At 41.3% G+C, this 21,198-nt stretch overlaps 1 protein-coding gene and 1 long non-coding RNA gene across 7 annotated transcripts in view; one reads left to right on the top strand and one right to left on the bottom strand.

Moving 5' to 3' along the window:
• ATRN (attractin) overlaps nucleotides 1-18,201 on the bottom strand; it is a 158,550-nt gene extending 140,349 nt beyond the window's left edge. For 4 of the 6 annotated variants that reach the window (XM_049650035.1, XM_049650034.1, XM_049650036.1 and 1 more), the window contains exon 1: nucleotides 17,738-18,201. In XM_049650035.1, the coding sequence (XP_049505992.1) occupies nucleotides 17,738-18,114 (377 nt within the window). In that variant the 5' untranslated portion in view covers nucleotides 18,115-18,201. The remainder of the gene's footprint in view (nucleotides 1-17,737) is intronic. The other 2 variants (XM_049650033.1, XM_049650037.1) reach the window with 1 other exon arrangement.
• A 69-nt stretch (nucleotides 18,202-18,270) lies between these two features.
• Nucleotides 18,271-20,882, top strand: LOC125936153 (uncharacterized). The gene is made up of 4 exons (XR_007461945.1): nucleotides 18,271-18,435; nucleotides 19,150-19,343; nucleotides 19,947-19,998; nucleotides 20,511-20,882. It is a non-coding gene; the product is annotated as an uncharacterized LOC125936153 (long non-coding RNA).
• The last annotated feature ends 316 nt before the right edge of the window (nucleotides 20,883-21,198 follow it).

Here is a 21,198-nt window from a genome sequence, read left to right as displayed (position 1 = left end):
GTCACATTACTCTGCTTCAGAGTCACTTGAAATACTCTGTATGCTTCAAACCTGATATACATTTAGGCTCACTTATTTCATTTTGTGTTTCATTTTTTGGAATTTTTTTCCTCTCATTTTATTTTTGTTTTATAACATGGTAAGGCATTTACATGATTCTAAAGCCTAATCCACAAAACAAGGTATATTCTAAGTCTAGGTTCCATAGCTGTTTCTTGCACCCAATCCCCTCCCTCTCCTTAGAGTAACCATTATTATTAGTTTCTGGTTTACCATTCCTTTGGTAGGTCTGTGTGTATGCACAACAATACATATTTACATATTTATAGGCCCCTTTATTTGAAAAATCATAACCCACAATACCACTGTTCTGCCCCTTGCTTTTATCATTTAACAATATATTCTCAAAATGACCACATAGCATACATAGAGACATAGTCCTTGTTCCTTTTTATAGCCACTCCCTTTACAGTATTCCATTGTGTGGATATGCTGTATTTTACCTAAACAGTCCTCTAATGCTCTGAGCCCAGACTAAACTGCCATTCAATTTTGCTTTATAATTTAAATTCACTAAAAAATCAAATGCTCAGATAGCCAGATCAACTAACTTGCTGCCATCCTGGCCTTTGCTGTCACAGCTTTTTTGTTGTTATTGTAAAGTTTATTTATTTATTTTGAGAAAAACACAGCATGAGTGCGGGAGGGGCAGAGAGAGGGAGAGAGAGAGAATACCAAGCAAGCTCCACACTGCCTGCCAGCACAGAGCCGGATGCGGGGCTCGAACCCACAAAACCGTGAGATCATGACCTGAGCTGAAACCAAGAGTCAGACTCTTAATGGACTCAGCCACAGGCACTACTGTCTACTGTCTACTGTCATAGCTTTAAGCAAAGAAGCTAACCATATAAGCAAGAAGCAAAACATACTAACAAAGCTCCTAATCAAACCCCTGATACAGAGTTCTCACCTAGAATATACACCAAATCACGAAAAAAAACACAAATGGTGGGGCCCCGACATAAACCTCTCTCAGCTGGGATCTAGCATTGCACTGGTGTCTTTAAAAGCTCCACAAATGATTCTAATACATACTACAAATTAAGAGCAAATCTTCCATACACAATCTTCGAATTTCTAGGTGTTAAAGTAGCTGAATTTTTGGCACTGAAATACTGAAAATATTTCCACATTCCAAAGTTTCACCTTTAGTAAAAATGTTTTACGTAATTCCTTAAAATCAAAATACAATGAAAAAAGTTCATCAAGAAAATTCATTCATACTAATGGCCCTAAAATGTAACAGATTAAGCATTTGTCCCAATTATTAAAAAAAAAAAATAGTAAATCTACAACTATAATAAATCATGTAACATTACAAATGAGTACTATATGCTTAAATGTTTAGGATACCTTACCATACTCATCCACAATGATAACTAAAACTACCATGAAATAATATGGCTCCCTCATATTTTTAAAAAATAATAAATCATCGACCTTGAAAGACTCAGTAAAATCAAGGGACAATTCCTTTGTTCACATCCTGGGCTCTGTCCTAGGAGCTGTCCTGGATCCAGTCCTCCATGATCCCCCTGAATCACATCTGTATTCATGGCTTCACCTACCTACCATCTATATGCTGGTAACCACCCAAACTACATTTCCAGCACAAAGCAAGACCCATACTTGAGACGAATATTTCTTATGTCAAAAAATTAAATCCCCTTCTTTTACTGATTTTTTCCAACATTTTGTCATCATGCACCCTCTTTCAACTCATCAATTGTTCCTTTACCTCACCCCATTCATTCACCTACAAAACCTTTTTGTCCATTCTCTATTCCCACTGTCCATGACAATGCCTTGGTTCAAATTCTCCTCATCCAAGTTTGGTCTCTGCAACAGCTCAGCCTAGCTCCCTGATCTGACCAGTTCTCTACAGAGCAATCTGTCATCTTCCTCAAAGGCCAGTCTGATCATGTCAAACCTGCCTGGAAACCTGTGTCTGCCTTGATGGACATAAGGCCCATCACAATCCAACCCCACCTTACCTCTCCTGCTCCATCTCTAGCTACTGCTCCCCAGACTGAGCAGCCTAAAGTGCAGCAATACTGAATGTCACTCTCTTCCCTCAACTTACCTGTCCTTAAGGTAACTTAAGGTAACTTAAGTCCTTAAGGACTTACCTGTCCTTACCTGTCCTTACCTGTCCTTACCTGTCCTTACCTTCCCTCAACTTACCTGTCCCAGGCCTTAGCACATCCTATCTCTATCTTCCCTCCCTGTTGCTTCCCCACCTAGTAAATCCTAACCACCCTTTCAGATCTCAGTTCAAAGTCCCTTGGAACTCTGGAAACCACGCCCAACGTTTTTGATGCTGAGTTGAATTACGCCTTCTCTGTGGTCAGACTTATCACGTGGTCTCTTACTGATACAGAGAAACATCTCTACCTACTAGACAACCATGATTTTCTCAAGGATATATCTCATTCACCATTTTTTTCTCCAGTGCCTAAAACATCATAGATGTTCATGCAACATTTGCTGACTAATGAATAAAAATATCAATTCCAGCAAAATTCATAACAACAAAAATTTTCAAGCTCTTACTACCAGCAGTTTACTACAAAGAGAGTCCAAGATAAACTCATATATGTATCCATGACATTCTGGAGAGAAGAACATTTCAGAAGCTAAAAAAACTAGAGGCAGAGCCTTTGTTCAAAGACATCTAGACAGTGATCTGACTCTATACCCCCAGATGAGGAGGTGTCTTGTGGATGCCTAGTTTGGCTCAAGAACCAGGAGTCCAATAGCTTATGTAAATCATTTCCTTAAACATCCATCAGAAGATAATCTGTATTATGTTTTTCTAAATAATAAAATTAAAACTCAGAGCATAACAGGGCAGTGCAACAGCAAAAACTGGGAGTTCCAGAATCAACAAAACTCAACCCTGCAAAGAAACCAGGAGCCAAAAAATATGGCTCTGACACAAGCTATATTCGGCTCTGCTTTGTGTGGCCCCCTCACCTCTTACAGGTTTCTAGATACATTCTTACCTATTAATTTGAAATATTACATTAATCTTGTGGGAGGAGTATCTCTTCCCATCCAACTATAGTCCACCTGAAATGAGAAAATAGCCCCATTCTCCTAGGCTCAAGATGTGGCTGTGACATTTGTTAGCTTCTTCCTCTATTTTAACCCCTTCCTCAAATGTATGACCAATTTATGATACAATTGCCATCAAAGGCTTCCTCAGACTCATCCTTTCATCTCCATTCCCCCTGCTATGCTCTACCCCAAGACCAAAATAATTCATAGTAGTCTTAACAGCCAAAGCCGCTGGCGATCTTCACAGCTTCAGAGACCTGCCCACAAAGTCTACTAAGCAGCCCACAGCCAGAACAGCATTCCTAGAGCACCGAGGTCACCATGTTACTGCCCTTGTCAAGTGTTTACAATGACTGCACAGACAAGGTTCGTCAGTTTTACATTTACCAAAGGAAGAAAAGAGGAATAAGATTTACACTGAGTTCTGTCTCATTCTAGCAGTAAGTTATATTACCCACAGATTTTTTTAGAAGTACTATTCATCTCAATAAGAGATGCTCTTCCAATAAAAATCTACCTATTATGTTTAATTATTATTTCTAAAAATGTCCATTACGTTTATATGGTTTGCTCATCTGTGCACTAAAAATAATCATAATGATTAGTTAATTCAGAAAAAGGTCTCATGGTAACATAAGGTCTCATGGTAACATGAAATTGAAAAAAAAATTTATTTATACACAAATCCTCGTTTTAAAGAAATATGGTAACATACTCAACTATCTTCAATATAGAAACACTCAGAATAAAATTCTATGGCAGAAATACATGTACACAAATTAGTGCATGTAAAACTGGTGAAATCTGAATAAGGTTAATAAAACTGCATCAATGCCAATTTTCTGGTTGTGCTCTTGTACTACTGTTATGCAAGTTGTTACCATTAAAAGAAACAGGATAGAATATCTCTCTACTATTTCTTATAATCCTATGTGAATCTATAATTATCTTAAAATAAAACGTTTAAAGAATTATGTAGAAGGATTTTGAAATTTATTACAAAGTAATCAAAACAGGCTGGTACTCATATAACAATAGGCATACAGGTCAATGGAATATAACTGAGAGTCTAGAAAAAAACCCATACATCTACTCAACTGACAAGGGTACCAGGACCATTCAGTGGAGAGAAAAAAATAGTCTTTTCAATAAATGGAACAACTGGATATCCGCATGCAAAAGAACAAAGTGGAACCTCCACCTCACAGCATGTACAAAAAATAATTCAAAATGGATCAAAGACCAAAATGTAAGAGCTAAGTCCATAAAACACTTAAATATTAAACACAGATGTAAATCTTCATGCTCTTGGATTAGCTAATGGTTTCTCAGATAAGACACTCAAAGCACAAGCAACCAAAGAAAAAATAAATCAGACTTTATTAAAATTAAAAATTTTTGTATGTCAAAAGATACTATCAAGGTTTTTTTTGTGAAAAACAATGAACAAAATTAGAAGAAATTATTTGCAAATCACGTCTGATAATATTAGAAATATCTAGAATATATAAAGAACACTTGCAACTCAACAATAAAAAGACAAAGAGCCTAATTTTTTTTAATTTTTTTTTCAACGTTTTTAATTTATTTTTGGGACAGAGAGAGAGAGAGAGAGAGAGAGAGCATGAACGGGGGAGGGGCAGAGAGAGAGGGAGACACAGAATCGGAAACAGGCTCCAGGCTCCGAGCCATCAGCCCAGAGCCTGACGCGGGGCTCGAACTCACGGACCACGAGATCGTGACCTGGCTGAAGTCGGATGCTTAACCGACTACGCCACCCAGGCTCCCCAAAGAGCCTAATTTTAAAATGTGCAAAGGATCAGAGTAGACATTTCTCCAAATTGGCCAAAAAACACATGAAAACATACTCAAAATCAACAGACACTAAGGAAATGCAAATCAAACCCATAACGGATATCAGTTACACTCATTAGGATAGCATAAAACCACAGAAAGTAAGTACCGGTGAGGATGTACAGAAAAATGAACCCTCATAAATTGCTGTTAAGAATATAAACTGGTGCCGTCTCTGTGAAAAATGTCTGGCACTTCCTCAAGAAGTAAAACACTGAGTTACACGACCCAGCAATTCCACTCCTGGGTATACACCCAAGAGACATACCCAGATGTCCACACAAACTTGTTCACAAATGTTCAGAGCAGCATTATTCACAATAGTCAAAAGGTGAAAATCACGTAAATGACCATCAACTGATGCAATGGATAAATAAGATGTGGTTTACGCATACAATGGAATATTATTCAGCCATAAAAAGGAATGAAGTCCTGGTCCATGATGCAAAGATGAATCTTTCAAACATTATGCTAAAAGTCAGTCAAAACAATCACATGTTGTATAATAACATTTATATGAAATGTCTAGAATAGATAAATCCATCGAGAGAAAGCAGACTGTGGCTGTTAGGGGTTGGGAGAAAGGAGGACTGGGGGTGAGTGACTGCTAATAGGTACAGCGTTTCTGCCTGGTGTAATGAAAATATTTTGGAATTAGACTGTGCTGATGGTTGCACAATTTTATGAATATACTAAAAGTCACTGAATTGTATGCTTTAAAGTGGTGAGTTTTATGGCATGTGACATCTAAATCAATGGGCAGAATTCATAGCCCAGAAAAAAAATTATAAAATTATATGGGGTTATTAGAATGAAAATAAGAATTTAAGGGGAAAAAAAGGCTCAGTGCAAAAACTGACTGTTTAAGATGACCACACATGTATTTTTTTTAATGAATGAGAACGGTTATCGAACTGCTATGGAATTTGGATTCCAGTAAATTTTAAAAAATAATATAATTTTTTTAGTAACTCTGTTCTTTGCAACTATGTAAGTCCATTTTTAAAAAATGGTATATGTCAACCTAAAAGTATGCAAGGAAGTAAAAAGAATTTTAAAATTATTTTGGAGGTGCTTCAAAAGTTTGAAGATAACAACTCTAGATAATATTCATATACAGGTACATAAAGAGATAAGTAAAGAATGTTACTTGTAGCTGTTTTTGTAATAGGACAAGGTGGAAAAATCTAAATGCCAATCAGCAGGAGAATGGGTAAATAAACTGGAGTTATATATTGAATACAGCTATAAATCAACTACAGCTACATTTATCAATACAAATCTCAAAAGCATTAAAAAATGGATTTTGGGGGTGAAAACAATATGTTATAGAATAGTCACTTTTTATGAAGTCTGAAAACATGATCTTGTTTTTGGAAACAAGACATTGTGTGGGTGTGGGTGTATGTGTGTCTGTAGTAAAAGTAGAAACGTGTGAGGGAAATAATGAACATCAACTTTACCATACAAATTACCTCTGAAAAGAGAGTAAGGGGAAATGGGATCAGGGAGGAGTAACACAGGGGCTTTGGTTCGTATCCGTAACATTTTATATTATATAATTCAATATTACTATATTATAATAGTAAAAAGAAGAAGGAAATTCAGCAAAACTAGGTTGCAGGTAAACAGATGTTCATTTTATTACTCTTTGTATCTCTTCCATAGACTTGAAATGTTTCATATTAAAAGGAAATTAAAGTTAGCTCAGAGACTGAACCCAGCACCAAACATAATTGCTTTAATAAAGCAACCAGTTACCCTGCCAGGGTTGGTCAGGGTTTCTCAACCAGCCGCCCAAACGATGCTCCAATTAAAAGACAGTACTGGTATATACTAAAAAAGAAGTATAGGACACAGTATTTAAATACAAGTTACAGAAGGGCATAAAAGAAAACTAATTCTGCAAATTTGCCTCAAGATCATCTTGCCAAACCTTCTGATCAAAATCCTTGTATAGCTTTGTAAGATGTCTCTAGTACTTCAAAAAACAATATTAAAAGGGGAAAATTAAGTGACAATTATAGTCAATCTGGCCTTTCCACTCAATTGTGAAAAAAACATCCACACAGGAAATATGGTATCTGCAGAGAAACGCTTACAAATAGCTGAAAACCACTATCATTTTATGATTTAGAAACAAAACACACAAAAAATTTTAAGACATAATTTTTAAAGCAAAAATGCCTACATACCAATCATTAGGACAGAAAAGTCTATTTCTATAGCACAGAGTCCAATTCAATCTCTACTGGAATATAAATTCAATCCAAAATTGTCATTTTTTGACTATAAATCATGCTTTTCCTTATAAAATTAATTTAAAATATATTAATATGTGCCACATGTTAAGTAGGGAAAAGGTCAAATTTTTCTTTTAATATTATGAATATCATTACAAATTATATTTAAAATGTATACAATAGTCTGTTAAGAAATTATGTTTTAGGGGCGCTTGGGTGGCTCAGTCGGTTAAGCATCCAACTTCAGCTCAGGTCACGATCTCACAGTTCGTGAGTTCGAGCCCCGCGTCGGGCTCTGTGCTGACAGCTCAGAGCCTGGAGCCTGCTTCACATTCTGCGTCTCCCTCTCTCTCTGCCCCTTCCCTGCTCATGCTGTATCTCTCTCTGTCTCAAAAATAAACATTTAAAAAAATTAAAAAAAAAAAAAGAAATTATGTTTTAGTCTATTTAAAATCATCTCATCAAAAACGGGATACTTTGTTTAAAAAGATTATTTTTTAATTCCTAAGAGTCCACAAGATTGTAAATTTTTGTGAAGGGATGTGTGAAACAAAAAATACCAGAAACACTGGTCGAGAAAGGTGACTTATGTGTCTCTTAACAGCACCTGACACAGTTCCAGCCCCTAATGCTTATAAGCTTATTAATAAACAAATTAGAAAATTCTTAATTAGAATGCAATATTAGGGGCGCCTGGGTGGCTCAATCGGTTAAGCGTCCGACTTCGGCTCAGGTCATGATCTCACGGTCCGTGAGTTCGAGCCCCATGTCAGGCTCTGTGCTGACAGCTCAGAGCCTGGAGCCTGTTTCAGATTCTGTGTCTCCCTCTCTCTCTGACCCTCCCCCATTCATGCTCTGTCTCTCTCTGTCTCAAAAATAAATAAATATTTAAAAAAAAATTTTTTTTAAATGCAATATCAAATTCTAAAAAGACAAAGAATTCAGCCACAACTAAAATTAACTTCTATAAGTGCAAGACAATTCAAGATGAGTAAACATGTAAATAAATAGCCAGAATTGAAGTTCACTCAAAATGTTACCTTGAAAGAACAGAAAACTTACAGAATTAAAAATTGAAAGAATCAAATCAAACCAGGGTCTCAAGTAGTAAAAGAAAAGCATTTAAAGGAAGATGACATCCATAAAATGAGAAGAAAGAAAAAATAAATAAATAAGCAAGACAAATATGAGAAAGCCACTCTCAGAAGGAAAAATGAGGAAACGTCTAGCTAATTATAAAGCGCTAGTCTGAAAGTACAAGGAGAAAAGGGAAATGGAAAGAAGAGAGTAACAAAATGAAGAATTAAATCAGTATACAATACATGGATAGAGATGCTTTTGCCACAATCATTTGAGAAATCACAGAAAATGATAAAGAGTGTGAGAAAAAAAGTTTCAGAATAGGTCAGTGTCTGATAAATTTCCAGACACAAATACTCCGAAAAGTACAACGGTTTCATTTCAGTTTTTAGAAACAAGATTGTGCTAAAGAGAAAAACTAATATGACTTCTGTTCAACCACAGTACCAGATACCTACTTCTAAATTTAATACTCAAGATAAATGTAACCTACACATTTATTAAGTCATTTCAACATTTTTCGAAAAAACTGTTTTGATCATAAATGTACTCTGTTTTTCTCCTATATATTTATCTCTCCTCTACACTGTAGTAAATAAAAAGCATTTAGCTATCTTGGGAAACTTTCAAAGAGGTAAAGCTTAAATGTCAGATATCTGCTTTCAAACATATAACTTATGCAATTATATTATGACCTTCATACTCAATTTTTCTTCTTACTCAACAAACATATTTTTACCTTTTCTTTTCTTTCTTTTTGTAAGTAAGCTCCATGACCAATGTGGGGCTTAAACTCACAACCCTGAGATCCAGAGTTGCATTTTCTACCGAATGAGCCAGCCAGGTGTCCCAATTTTTACCTTTTCAAATAAGTAAATTTTATCTTTTGGAAATCAGCAAAAAATTTTAAGTGTCTATTATGTAAGTATTTTACAGAGTTTTTATCCAATATAACATAATCGATTTCTCCCATAATTCTATCTCCCCCATCACAAAGTCAGGAGACAAATAAATGCCATTCAGTGACTTGGCTCCATGAGACTGAAACTCAGTATGGAACAGTCCTCACTGCAGCGACCTCAAAGAGCCAGCCAGCATGGGGCACCTCGGTGGCTCAGTTGGTTAAGTGTCCGACTCTTGACTTCAGCTCAGGTCATGATCTCGCAGTTTGTGGGCTCAAGTCCCATGCTGGGCTCTGTGCTGATGGCACAGAGCATGCTTAGGATTCTCCCTCTGCCCTTCCCCCCACTTGCGTGCACGCCCGCACACTCTCTATCTCTAAATAAATAAATAAACATTAAAAAACAAAAAACAAAAAACAAGAGCCAGCATAATGCATTCCACATAGTGGGACCCCCACAGTCCCTCATAATGATTGAGTGAATTCCTGATATACTAGGAGACCAGCATTTCATTACTTGATACAGTATTTTCAAGAGCATTCCCAATTTTCATCACCAACACTTATTGAGTATTCACCAAATGGCAGATTCTGGAAATATGCAGGGATGTCACTGTTCTTACCTGCCTAGCATGGGCCCCACGTTCTGGTACATGATGTGTGTTCTTTCTCCTTTCCTACTTCCCCATCCTCAGTCCATGCCACTTACTCCTACTGGAGCTGGGCCTCACACCCCAGCTCCACAGCAGGTGCTCAACTCAGGTACAATCAGAACATTCCCCATGACCCAAACACAGGGATTGCTTCAGTAAAGGACAAGGGACCAGTCAGCACTCTTTATTTGCAATGAGCATCTAAGAAAGGGTCATTCTTCTCCAGTGGCCAGTTCAATTTAACTTCTGGAGACACCACCTGAAGACAGTCTGCCTGAGAATATGGCCAACAGAGAGAAGATCAAAGCCAAGAGATGGAGAGAGACCAAGTGGACCCCTGGATCCAGCCACACACAAAGCCAACAATATCCCCTTGACTTTCCTGTCACATGAACCAATAAATCTCTCCCATCTTTTTTCTCTTAAGCTTACATGAGTTGGGTGTCTGTCACCAAAAGAACCTTGAAAGAAATTATATCCAACACAATTCACAAATACAAATTAATGAGCCCTCAAATGGGAAATTGGCTAAATAGAGCTGAGGTACAGGGCAGTGAAAAACAGCCTCATTCCCAGCTGGAAGTTGGCAATTTGAGTTACACAGTATCAAAGAAACAAGCTAAACTATTGCCTGTGGTAACTTAGGGTTCAGATCATGTGCCCATCAACACCGGAAAACGAAGACTTGGCAGAAAAATGTCAGGAATTTAGACCATGTTGTCAATTCTGAGAGAATGAGGCTCAAACTCCTCAGTGTAGAATATGAAGACTTTCATGATCCTGACCTATGTTCCTCTGTATGTCAGGAATTGTTCTACATTATAAGGAACAGGAAATCCAACCCTAACTGGCTTAAGAAAAATACAGAATGCAGTACCTCACAAAACTGAAAAGTACAGCTTCAAGCAACATTTGATCCAGAGATTCACACAATCATCAGGTCTCCAGCTCCATTTCCTTGACATCTACCCTCTTCTAGAAGTTGCTGTGACCATAGGTGGGTTCCTATCACAACAATGCTAGCTATAACAGTTTCTAAGTTTTATATCCTCAGCACACAAAGCAGATGACAAAGCATCCCTTTCATTAAATATCCAGAGGAGAGAGCTCTCCAGAAAAAGTCCTGAGATTCACTTTAAGTCAGCTTAGATCACATGCCTACCTCAAACCTCCTAACAACCAGAGGCTGGAATGCCCTGATGGCTTAGCCCAGGTCAAGCATGCACCCTGAAGCTGGAGGTTGTTGGGAAAGGAAGAGCAAAGCCCATTATCACCTTCCAGGCTCACACCATTCCAACACATCCCTCACAGGTTATGCCCCAACAACATCCATGTTCAGTTCGCTAAGTGCTGTGGGTTGAATTGTGCCCCACAAAAAGATATGTTGGAGTCTAACCCTCGGTACCTGTAAACGTGACCTTATTTAGAAACAGAGAGGTTGCGATATACTCAAGATGAGGTCGTACTCAAACATCCAACATGACTGGCATCCTTACGAGACAAGAGACACACAGGGAAAGTGTCATGTGAATCTGAAGTGATGGAGGCAGAGACTAAAGTGATGCATCTACAAGCCAAGGAATGCTAACGATTGCTGGCAATTCCAGCAGCTAAGAATGGCATGGAACAGATTCTCCCTTAGAGCTTTCTGCGAGAACATGACACTACTGACACTTGATTTCAGACTTGTGACCTCCAGAACTGGAAGAAATTAAATTTCTGTTGTTTTAAGCTACCCAGTTTGTGGTACTTTGTTACAACAAACCTAGGAAACTAATACACTTAGGTAAGGATGATAGTCCATGATTCTTTGCCTTTGTACATGCTCTTTTCTCCTTCTGGAATGCTCATCTCTCCCAGATGGTCTGTCTATTCACACTAAACCTCAGATCTGCCCAAATGTTCTCTTCTTCCACCATGCCTTCCACCATGGCCCCTCTCCACTATGTTTGAGTCCAGCACCACATACTGCTTGCATTTTTATGATTAAATTTTAATTGCCTGTGCACATAGCTGTCCTCCCTTCAGAATTATGAGCTCTCCAACGGGATAGCAAGGCTTTCTTACCCACCTTTATATCAAGGCAAGTGAACAGCACCTAACACATAATAATCATTCAAAAGCTTCTATGTATTGAACAGGCTGATAGCTCATCTCAGAAAAAGATAATGGGTATGATTTCAGAGAATGGTCTATAGCAGATTATAGAGAACTGAAGATGGGCTTTGAGGTAGAATCTAGATAAGGAGATAAAAAGAATATGGGGGCGACAAGAAGGAAAGGTGTTAAATTTAGCAAATATGCAGAAAAACTACAAAGTAGATGAATATGATTAGGGAAAAAAGAATGTGTTTGGGGCAGTGGGAGCCTTCTGCTGAGGGGCATTTTCCAGGTAATAAGAGGAGTAGAAAAAGAAAAGAGGTTTCTGAGCAAGACCGTTGACACACGTTTTCAGGGGATTCCTATGACAAAGTGTTGAATGGACTCTGGAGGTGCAAGAGACCAGTCAGGGTGCAACAGAGGCAGGCCAGCAAGGAGGTGAAGGGCCAGAGGATCTAGGACAGCAGCAGCAGGAGTGCGAAGGAACACAATTTTAAGACTTTAGAGAAGAGAGAATAAACAGAAAAAGCAAAGGATTACTCTTTAGTTTTGACCTTTGGTTATTTCGCAGGATTGACTACTGAAATAAGAGAGTATAAAGGAAAAGACTATTTTTTTCCATGAGGATAAAAGTTTGTCTCAGATGGCTTACTATGAGGTGACCATAAAACATCCCAAAAAGATGCCCAGCATACAGAAGGCAAAGAAGTACCTGAGATTTATGAGAACAAAAGACACAGACGGCAATCATACAGGTAAGGATGACTTTTTTTGTAAGTCATAAAAAAGATATTGCAGAATTTTATTCTTTCATTCCACAAATATTTATTGTGCACCATGTCCTAGGCACTGTTCTAGGCTCTGGGAAGCCAGAGCTCATGGAGCTTATATTCTACTGGGGAACACAGACAAGTCTATTTGACTCATGAACATAAATTTAGGGCTTCAAGTTAATACTGCTTAGTAGTTATGATAAACCAAAACAAAAAAATTTTTTTACCTTTTTCTTTTTTCAAATTTTATTTTCCAGACATTTCCTTTCATATAGGTATACATGTCCCTGATCAGTAGCCAAACAGGTTTGAGTAAGTTAAGGGTTTGTTTTTTCCTTTGGTTTGTTTGTTTGTTTGTTTATTTTAATGCCAGCATATTGCTGCAATAAATCTATTTTTCCTCCTTTGTTTCTTAATGGCATCAGGAAACCCTTCCAAAGAATGTTCATAAAGGGTGACTGGACTCAGAAAAAAATGAGAGGACAAATGGTACAATGGAAAGCAAGGGTATAGGAATTAACAAGGCCTGAATTCAAATCCCAGTCCAGTTTTTTCACAAGTTGTATAAGCTGGAGCAAGTTACTCAGTATCTCCAAGCTTCAGTTCACCCATCCGTGAAATGGGAATAACTTCACTCTAAGGATTAAAATAAGTAATTTCTAAATGGCACTTGACACAACACCTAGAAAAAAATGGGGAAAATGCTGGTGGCAGCTACTGCTGCGACTAATACCACCATCACCCCATATGCCCGGCACAAAATAGATGCTCAATAAATGCCTATTTCTTTTCTTTCTTTCTCTTTCTTTCGTTTTTAAAATTTGTTGTAAATAATTTCTACGCCCAACGTGGGGCTTGAACTTATGACCCTGAGATCAAGAGACTCACGCTCTTCCAACTGAATGAGCCAGGCGCTGCATATTTTTTCCTTCTAGGGAAGGGAAGTTCTTAATATCCTGGGTGATTACAAGGCTCCCATTCACTAGGCTATTGTAGTCTATCCTCCTGAAACTTCCACTTGATAGAAGAATTACATGCAATTAATTTCATAAATGGGCTTACTATCTTTATTTCTAATTTGATGGCATGTATTTATCCTCCAAAGAAAAATTTCAATGGTGAGGTCACAAATAGAAGAAAATGATCACTGATGAGGTGCCTGGGTGGCTTGGTCGGTTAAGCATCTGACTCTTGATTTCTGTTCAGGTCATTATCTCGTGGTTCGTGGGATTGAGCCCCGCATCAGGGATTCTCTCTCTGCCCCTCCCCCTCAAAAAAAATTTAAAAAAAAAATGATCACTGAATTATGAATGCTAACATAAAAATAAATGAAACTGGCACTGCTTTAGAAATCATCCATCAAAGATTCCATAGTAATTTTTACTAAACTGACACCAATAATAATATCCTCTGTGATTAATCACTTCTGTAGGAACTTTCATTTGGAAAAAAATTAAGTGATTTTCTAACTGCAACCACATAATAACACAAATTTTATACGACACCCTCAGAGTTGTCCAGAAGATTAAATGGCACAATGCATATGAAAACATTTGGCCAGGTCCCTGGCACATAGTATGCATCCAGCGATAACTTCAGTGAAATCTACTCCTCTTATTATCTTACATTCCTTTCAATTAACAGAAAAGACCTTATAACCACAATTTTCACACAGGAATTATGGAACTAGAAAGATTTAAAAAACACACTGACTTAATGCCATTCCAAACCAGAAAGGTATTCATTTGAATGTCTCTTCATTTAATAACAAAAAGGTCTGTGAGTTAAATCAAGACACGTACCACTATAATCAAAACCAACATTTCAGTCTTCCCCTAAAATAATCCTTCCACTAACAATTTAATGAAAGTTTTTTAAAAGGCCAGAGACATTAAGTTCCTCTTACTTTCATTTTTAAAAATGCAAATTCCAGAAGCCTACAAAATATACTGGAATTATCATGACCAAAGTCATAACTGTTTGCCCAGGAAAGAGCAGTGACACCGCCTCGAACCTGCTCAAATAGAGCATCCACAAAGACCAGGGGTGCCCCTTCACTCATGCATGACACCATCTGAGACAACCAGTGTCAGGACTGCTTATTCCCTATAACAAGTGGCTCTTCTCCAATCCTCTGGACTACAAGAGACCCCTGCTCTTTCTCCCTGGCAATCTCCCTCATACACAAATGACCCCAATGCTTACACCTGTCCTGCTAAGTGGCTAGCCTAAGAGCACCCAATCTCAGTGTGTATAAAATCTCCTCCTGTGTCCCTATGTCTGTTAATGGTATTACTATCTTCTCAGTCGCCCAAGATAGGATCTAGTTTGCTTTCCCTCACCATCCCCCTCCCTTCCCAAGAATGAACCAGTTTCAAAGCAAGACCTGTCTTTTACCTCTGCAATACCACCTAGCACCTACCCTGCCTCCATTCCCACAGCCTATCTCAGGTTCTCATTACTGCCGTCCTGACCCAGGCCAGCCCCCACCCAGGTACCCAATGAGTCCACATACTCTGAAGAGTAGACAGACAGATCTTGCTATGCATGTTCCTCCACACCCTGTGGGCCCCCACTGCCTTCCACAGCATTCCAGATTCTCAGAACTTAAAGGACTCTTCTCTGACACAACAACCCATTCACTTGATCTTAGAAGATCTTCAAATTCAAAATGCTCTGGCCTTACTTTCAGGCCATTCCTGCTCTGGCTCCAATCTAAAATCCTGTAATGCCATGAAAATGAGAGTGAACTATGCCATTCCATTGCTCGATAGCTAAAGGTCAAAATTCTCAACTCAACCTACAGGGCTTCACATGGCCTGGCCCCTGCCTATCTCTCTAGTCTTGCCATGCTCCCATTTGCTCTCTGCTTCAGCTCTCTGGCCTTCTATCCAGCTTGCCATGATCCCCTTCATCCCAAGCCTCTGGACATGCTGGCCCTTTAGCACCCCACTCCTCACATAGGCAGTGCTATCCTACCCTTCAAATCTCAACTCAAAAGTCACTTATTCAACCACTAGCCTTACCATTCCAAACTAAGTCCTCTGTTTGTCCTCTATCCTTTCTTCCATAGCCTCAAGCAAAATAATAATAAATCAGTTATTAGATTTCCTATTCCCAAGCTAGAATGTAAGCTCCATAAGAGCAGGACTATGTTGGTCTTGTTTGCCACTGTATCTCACAACTTACCCCAGAGGAGCCCTCAACAAATATGAGTCAATTAATGTAATTCATAAATCAGAACACCCTAAGTTACAAGGCCACAGGGCGACTGGGTGGCTCAGTTGGTTAAGCATCTGACTCTTGGATTTTGGCTAAGGTCATGATCTCCCGGTTCACAGGATCAAGCCCCACATCGGGCTCTGTGCTGATGGCTTGGAGCCTGCTTCAGATTCCCTCTCTCTCTCCCTCTCTCTCTGCCCCTCCTGTGCATTATCTCTCTCTCTCAAAAATGAACTTAAAAAAAAAAAAAAAAAGTTACAAGGCCAGCCCCCACTACACACAGGTCATGAAATCACTTGGTTACTCCCTAACAATAAACAGCTCATCTCCTCAATGTTTCTGAGTTCCCCTGAAGATCTGACATTACATGAGTCTACAGTTCTACCATTCCAAACATCCCTCTCACAGGTCTCTTCTACACACCCTGGTACCAGCAATACTTTGCTTTCTGGGCTCCACAATTTTGCTTGCATCCTTCCTCCCATCTGGAATTTTTTTTTCCCAGCTATACATTTCCAAATCCTATTTTTCTTCAAATGCTCAAATCCAATGTCGCTTCTTCCTCGAAGTCTTCTTTGCATTCCCCCAGCTAGTCACAACCTCCCTCCCTGAATTCCCACAGGTTCTCCATTATTTCATTTAGGTCTGATCAAATGTCACTTCAAATGAGAGTTCCTCCTAAAGTTACTCACTGGTTATAATTTTCTATCAGGTCATCCTGTTTTATTTTCTTGACAGCATTTTACTATTATCTGAAATTATCTTGTTCATCTTTTCTTTACTTATTTGCTTATTTACTTATTAACTGCCTGTCTCCCCCACTGGAACGTAAGATCTATGAGAGCAGGGACCCTCTGTCTTGGTTTCCATATTTCCCCACTCCTCCACACCTGACATCAAAAATGTTTAGTAAAATCTGCCAAAGGCATGAATGACTCCGTAGTCCTTATGACTAGGGTCATTTGTGTACCTATCTTTCTCTTACTGTATTCCAAATTCCAGGTGGACTAGGTCAAAGTCTAGCTAATCTATTTGTTTGTGTGCATTACCTGGAAATCCTTTCACAACTGAAGCAAATAATAGATAACTTTTAATTAATGAATTAATGATCTCTCCAGGAGGTACTGTCCCAAACCAGGCCAACTCAGAACTCCATATTCTCCAGAAACCAGGGCATACAGGAACCTCCTTCTATGCCCTCTCCATCCTGTTCCAATCAGCCACCTCTAGTGAGCTTCAAAAGGCGAGTCTCTTCACTTTCCTCGAGCCAACAACCACTGATTCTATCTCTAATATCTCACAATCCTAACCTCTTCCTTCTATCTCCAGCCAACAAATCACTTCCAGGGCCCTGTTTCTTCAGAGTACCCTACATCTCCAATGAGTCGGAGAACTCATCAGGCCCTAGGGAACAAGGAGACGTTAAAACGAAGTGTTTCTTAAAGACTAGCTCTCTTTTCTTTTATACCCCGTTTATCCGAAAGCGGCCCAGTTTCAAGGACTGGCTTGGATACTCTTTGGGACCCTAAGCTTTCTTCTCATGTACCCGCCGCACCCAAATCCCTCTGTAGTGCCTCCACCCGTGCCTCGAACCTTTTCATCTTCCAGTACAAGACAACCCTAGGCCAGAGACGATGATCTCCTCGGAAGCAAATGGTCCTCAAACACCGAGGGGCGGCCGTACCCTCCCCACTTACTGTCCGGCATCTGCCTCCGGCCTGGAGCCATCTCGGCGCCCCTTAGCCTCAGTCTCCCTCTGGGCCTGACCCTCCAACACCACCCCCCACTCACCTGAAGCGGCCCCCGCAGTGCTGGCATTGCTCGCCCACCCAGCCGGTGGGACAGACGCACTGGCCGGTGCCAGGGTTGCAGCGGCCGCCGTTGACACAGGGTCGGTCACATTCCTTGGCCTCGGCTGCGGCTGAGCCCGACACCGCCGACGCCGCTGCCGCGGCCTCGGCCGCCCAGGGCAGCAGCAGCAGCGGCGGCGGGAGCAGCAGCAGCAGCAGCAGCAGCAGCCGCGGAAGGCGCAGCCCGGCCCCCAGCCCCGGCCTCCCAGCCCCGGTCGCGTCCCAGTCCCAGCGCTGCCCGCCGTTCCTGCCCGCAAGCGCTGTCGCCGCCGTCCTGCTCCTCAGCCTCGCCTGAGTCGCCGCCGCCGCCGCCACCATCTTCCCGGGGCTGAGACGGCGCCCCGCGAACACATACACACACCGCACGGCCGGCTCCGCTTTGCCTGGCCGTGCGGGGCGGGGCTGGGCGGACGGTGGCTCGGGCGGTCAATCCTGGGGGCGGGGCCAGAGCTGCGCGGTAGGCGGAGCGGTGCGTGCGTGCGTGGGCGGCGCGCGGCGCGCGGGCCGTCCTCTAGCACACGCGGCCTTGGAGGCGGGTGTCTGACCCTTGGTCTACCGCTTGCTGAGGCCCCTTGCCCCTCGGGTCAGAGGCGCCTTTGCGCTCCGGTTCTTAGCCTTCTCTTGGTGCCCCGGCGACAGGTTAGCATCCCTGAGGCAGCCTCTTACCGTTGGCTGCCTGGGAGCCGTCCGCTCTGCTAGCAAAGCCGGCTGTGTTGAGGACTGCCCTTCCGGAGACCCCGGCGTGTGTCATCGCTCTGCCTGCGGGGGACTACCTGCGGGGCAGAAGGGGCCTAGAAGGCTTCGTCGTGGTGTGCGGTACTGTAGAAAGAGTGCTGCGCACCAGCCTCTGCTTTCCCCTCTGTAAAGTAGGGATGACGAAGTAACACGTGTATTAACCACAGCGCATAGGCTATGCGCAATAAATGCCCAATACTCTTGAGTGAAGAGTTCAGCTTCCTTGATTCAGGCCGATCCAGTGGCCGACCAGAGCCCCCCCCCCCCCTTAATTCTGTGGAGGAAGTTTGGGGTTATCTTACTTTGCACTATATGTTCTCAAATACCTCTTAAGAGAGGCCAGCACCCTCAGCCCACCGCACACATCTGCACCTAGAGCCCTTCTTGTCAGGTAGTTTGTTACTTTGGTGGCCCCAGTGAAACAAGCCTCCTGGCAGTGTAACCTTGTGTGGCCGTCAACCCTGGAATCTGGACTGGACCTGTGATTCGATTTAACCAATGGCAGAACGTGGCAGAAGTGACTGTGCCAATTACAGATACGAGCTTTGAGAATACCTGGTAACCTTGATTTTGATTTTGATAATCCTGAGCTGCTCCCCCTCTTCCACCTTGCTGTAGAAAGATGACACAGAGACATAGAGAGGGAAAGGCCCTGAGACATGGAGAAGTCGAGACCCAGTTACCACCAAGAAGTGAAGTCCCAGACACATGTACCTGGAGAACCCATCCCAGCTGAGGGACCAGTCATTGAGGGAAGAAGCCACCTAGGTTGTCCCAGCCATCTGAGCTGTTCCTCATTACCTGGAACAGAGGTAAGTCTTTCCTCCTGTGCCTTTTCCAAAATCCTGAGAAACTGGCTGTCAGTTGAAGCCTCTAAGTTTTAGAGAGGTTTATTACTCAGCAATAGATAACCACACATTGTCTGACATAAGCCTTGTGTTGTGAGGAATATTCCTGTGTCAGCTCAGAGTTTGAGCACCATGCAGTCCCTGGGAAACAAAGAAATCCACTTTTGCTTTACCTTAGAGCTCAGAATTCTAGAATATACCCCCGTACTCATACCTAGGTCCGGACCTACCTTCCTGTGTATCCACTTCAAGGCAGGTGAAGCCTAACAGCCCACCAGTCTCCGCCCTCAGCTCTCCACCCACACATCCCTCCTATTGTTACACAAAACACATTGTTCAGCTTGGGCCCTACCACAGGCATTCTGGTTTGCAGGTGGTTTTTGCTGCAGTGTCCTACAGGGGCTGTGTAGAATGAGGTGGGAATGGAAGACATGGCCCTACCCTCTGGCAAGAACCCAGTCAGATGGAGGTGGCTTACATGAAGCTATGCCCTGGCTTCAGGAAGCACTGCTGTCCCTACTCCCCCAGGCCAGAAATGGAACCAGACTTTCCCTTCTTTCTTCACAGCAAAACCGAGGCCAGGCTGTGAAGTTTCACATAATTTTACGAATACTCAGAGGTAAGAGAAAATGGTTTGCATCCACAGGGCAGCAATATGGCTGCCCTAGAACCTTGCTACAGCAAATGTTTTCCTCTTTAATCTACTCCCTTCTCTGGTTCTCTTTCCTTAGCCATGTTTTGCTCAAATGATCTTGCCTTAAAAAAAATGAAATCTGGGATGCCTGAGTGGCTCAGTCAGTTAAGCGTCCGACCTCCACTCAGGTCGTGATCTAGCAGTTCGTGAGTTCGAGCCCCAGGTCGGGCTCTGCGCTGACAGCTCAGAGCCTGGAGCCTGCTTCAGATTCTGTGTCTCCCTTTCTCTGCCCCTGCCCCGCTCACACTCTGTCTCTCTGTATCTCAAAAATGAATAAACGCTAAAAAAATTTTTTTTAATAAAAAACAAACAAAATCTTACCTTGACTATGCAGGGAAATACTGCAATCTTCTTTCTCCTTTACTGTTGTCAAAGAGTCTCCTGCACTTTATACTTTTGCATGGTGGAATTAAAGATGGCTACAAATTGTTTTGCAGTCCTTCCATGGAAAGATGGGGACTAATTCCCCCAACTCCTTGAATCTGGGCTGGTCTTAGTGTTTGTTGCACCAATAGACTGTGGTGGAAGTGAAATACTGAAACTTCTGAGTCAAGGTCCAAGAAGTTTTGCTGCTTCTTTCTGAGTGCCTTCGAACACTTGCTCTGAGGAAATCCAGCTGCCATAAAAGAAGCCCAGCTAATCTGATACTGCCATATTGCAAGGAAGCAGCCGCAGCCATTCCGGACCCTAGCCATTCGGTTCTTCCCAGTTAAGACCCCAGACACTAATGAAGCAGAGGGGGTGCCACCTCTGCTAACCCACCCAAACCACGGATACATGAACAAAGTAAATAAATGTACTTCTCTAAGCCACTAAGTTTGGGGATGGTTTGTTTTAGGACTGCAATAAATTCCCAAAATACTCTAACTTCCTGCCTCCAAAGATAAGAATAAGTCTTTAAGGTAAACTTGATTAACAATGGCTGTATAATTGTATATACATATAGGATGTACAATGAGTCATTTATATATAATACACAGAGGGTTCTGATCATTGGGTCATTCTTCCTGAAAAGGGTCATTGCAGCTCCAGAAGCATGTCTGCTGGACTCCTTACACCTTACCACCAACACTCTATGACTGTTCTATCTGAAATCCCACACCATCTTTTTCTCCACTAGTCCTT

Source organism: Panthera uncia (assembly GCF_023721935.1).
Source record: "Panthera uncia isolate 11264 chromosome A3 unlocalized genomic scaffold, Puncia_PCG_1.0 HiC_scaffold_11, whole genome shotgun sequence".
Lineage (NCBI taxonomy): Eukaryota > Metazoa > Chordata > Mammalia > Carnivora > Felidae > Panthera > Panthera uncia.
This window is presented reverse-complemented; position numbering and strand designations above follow the sequence as displayed.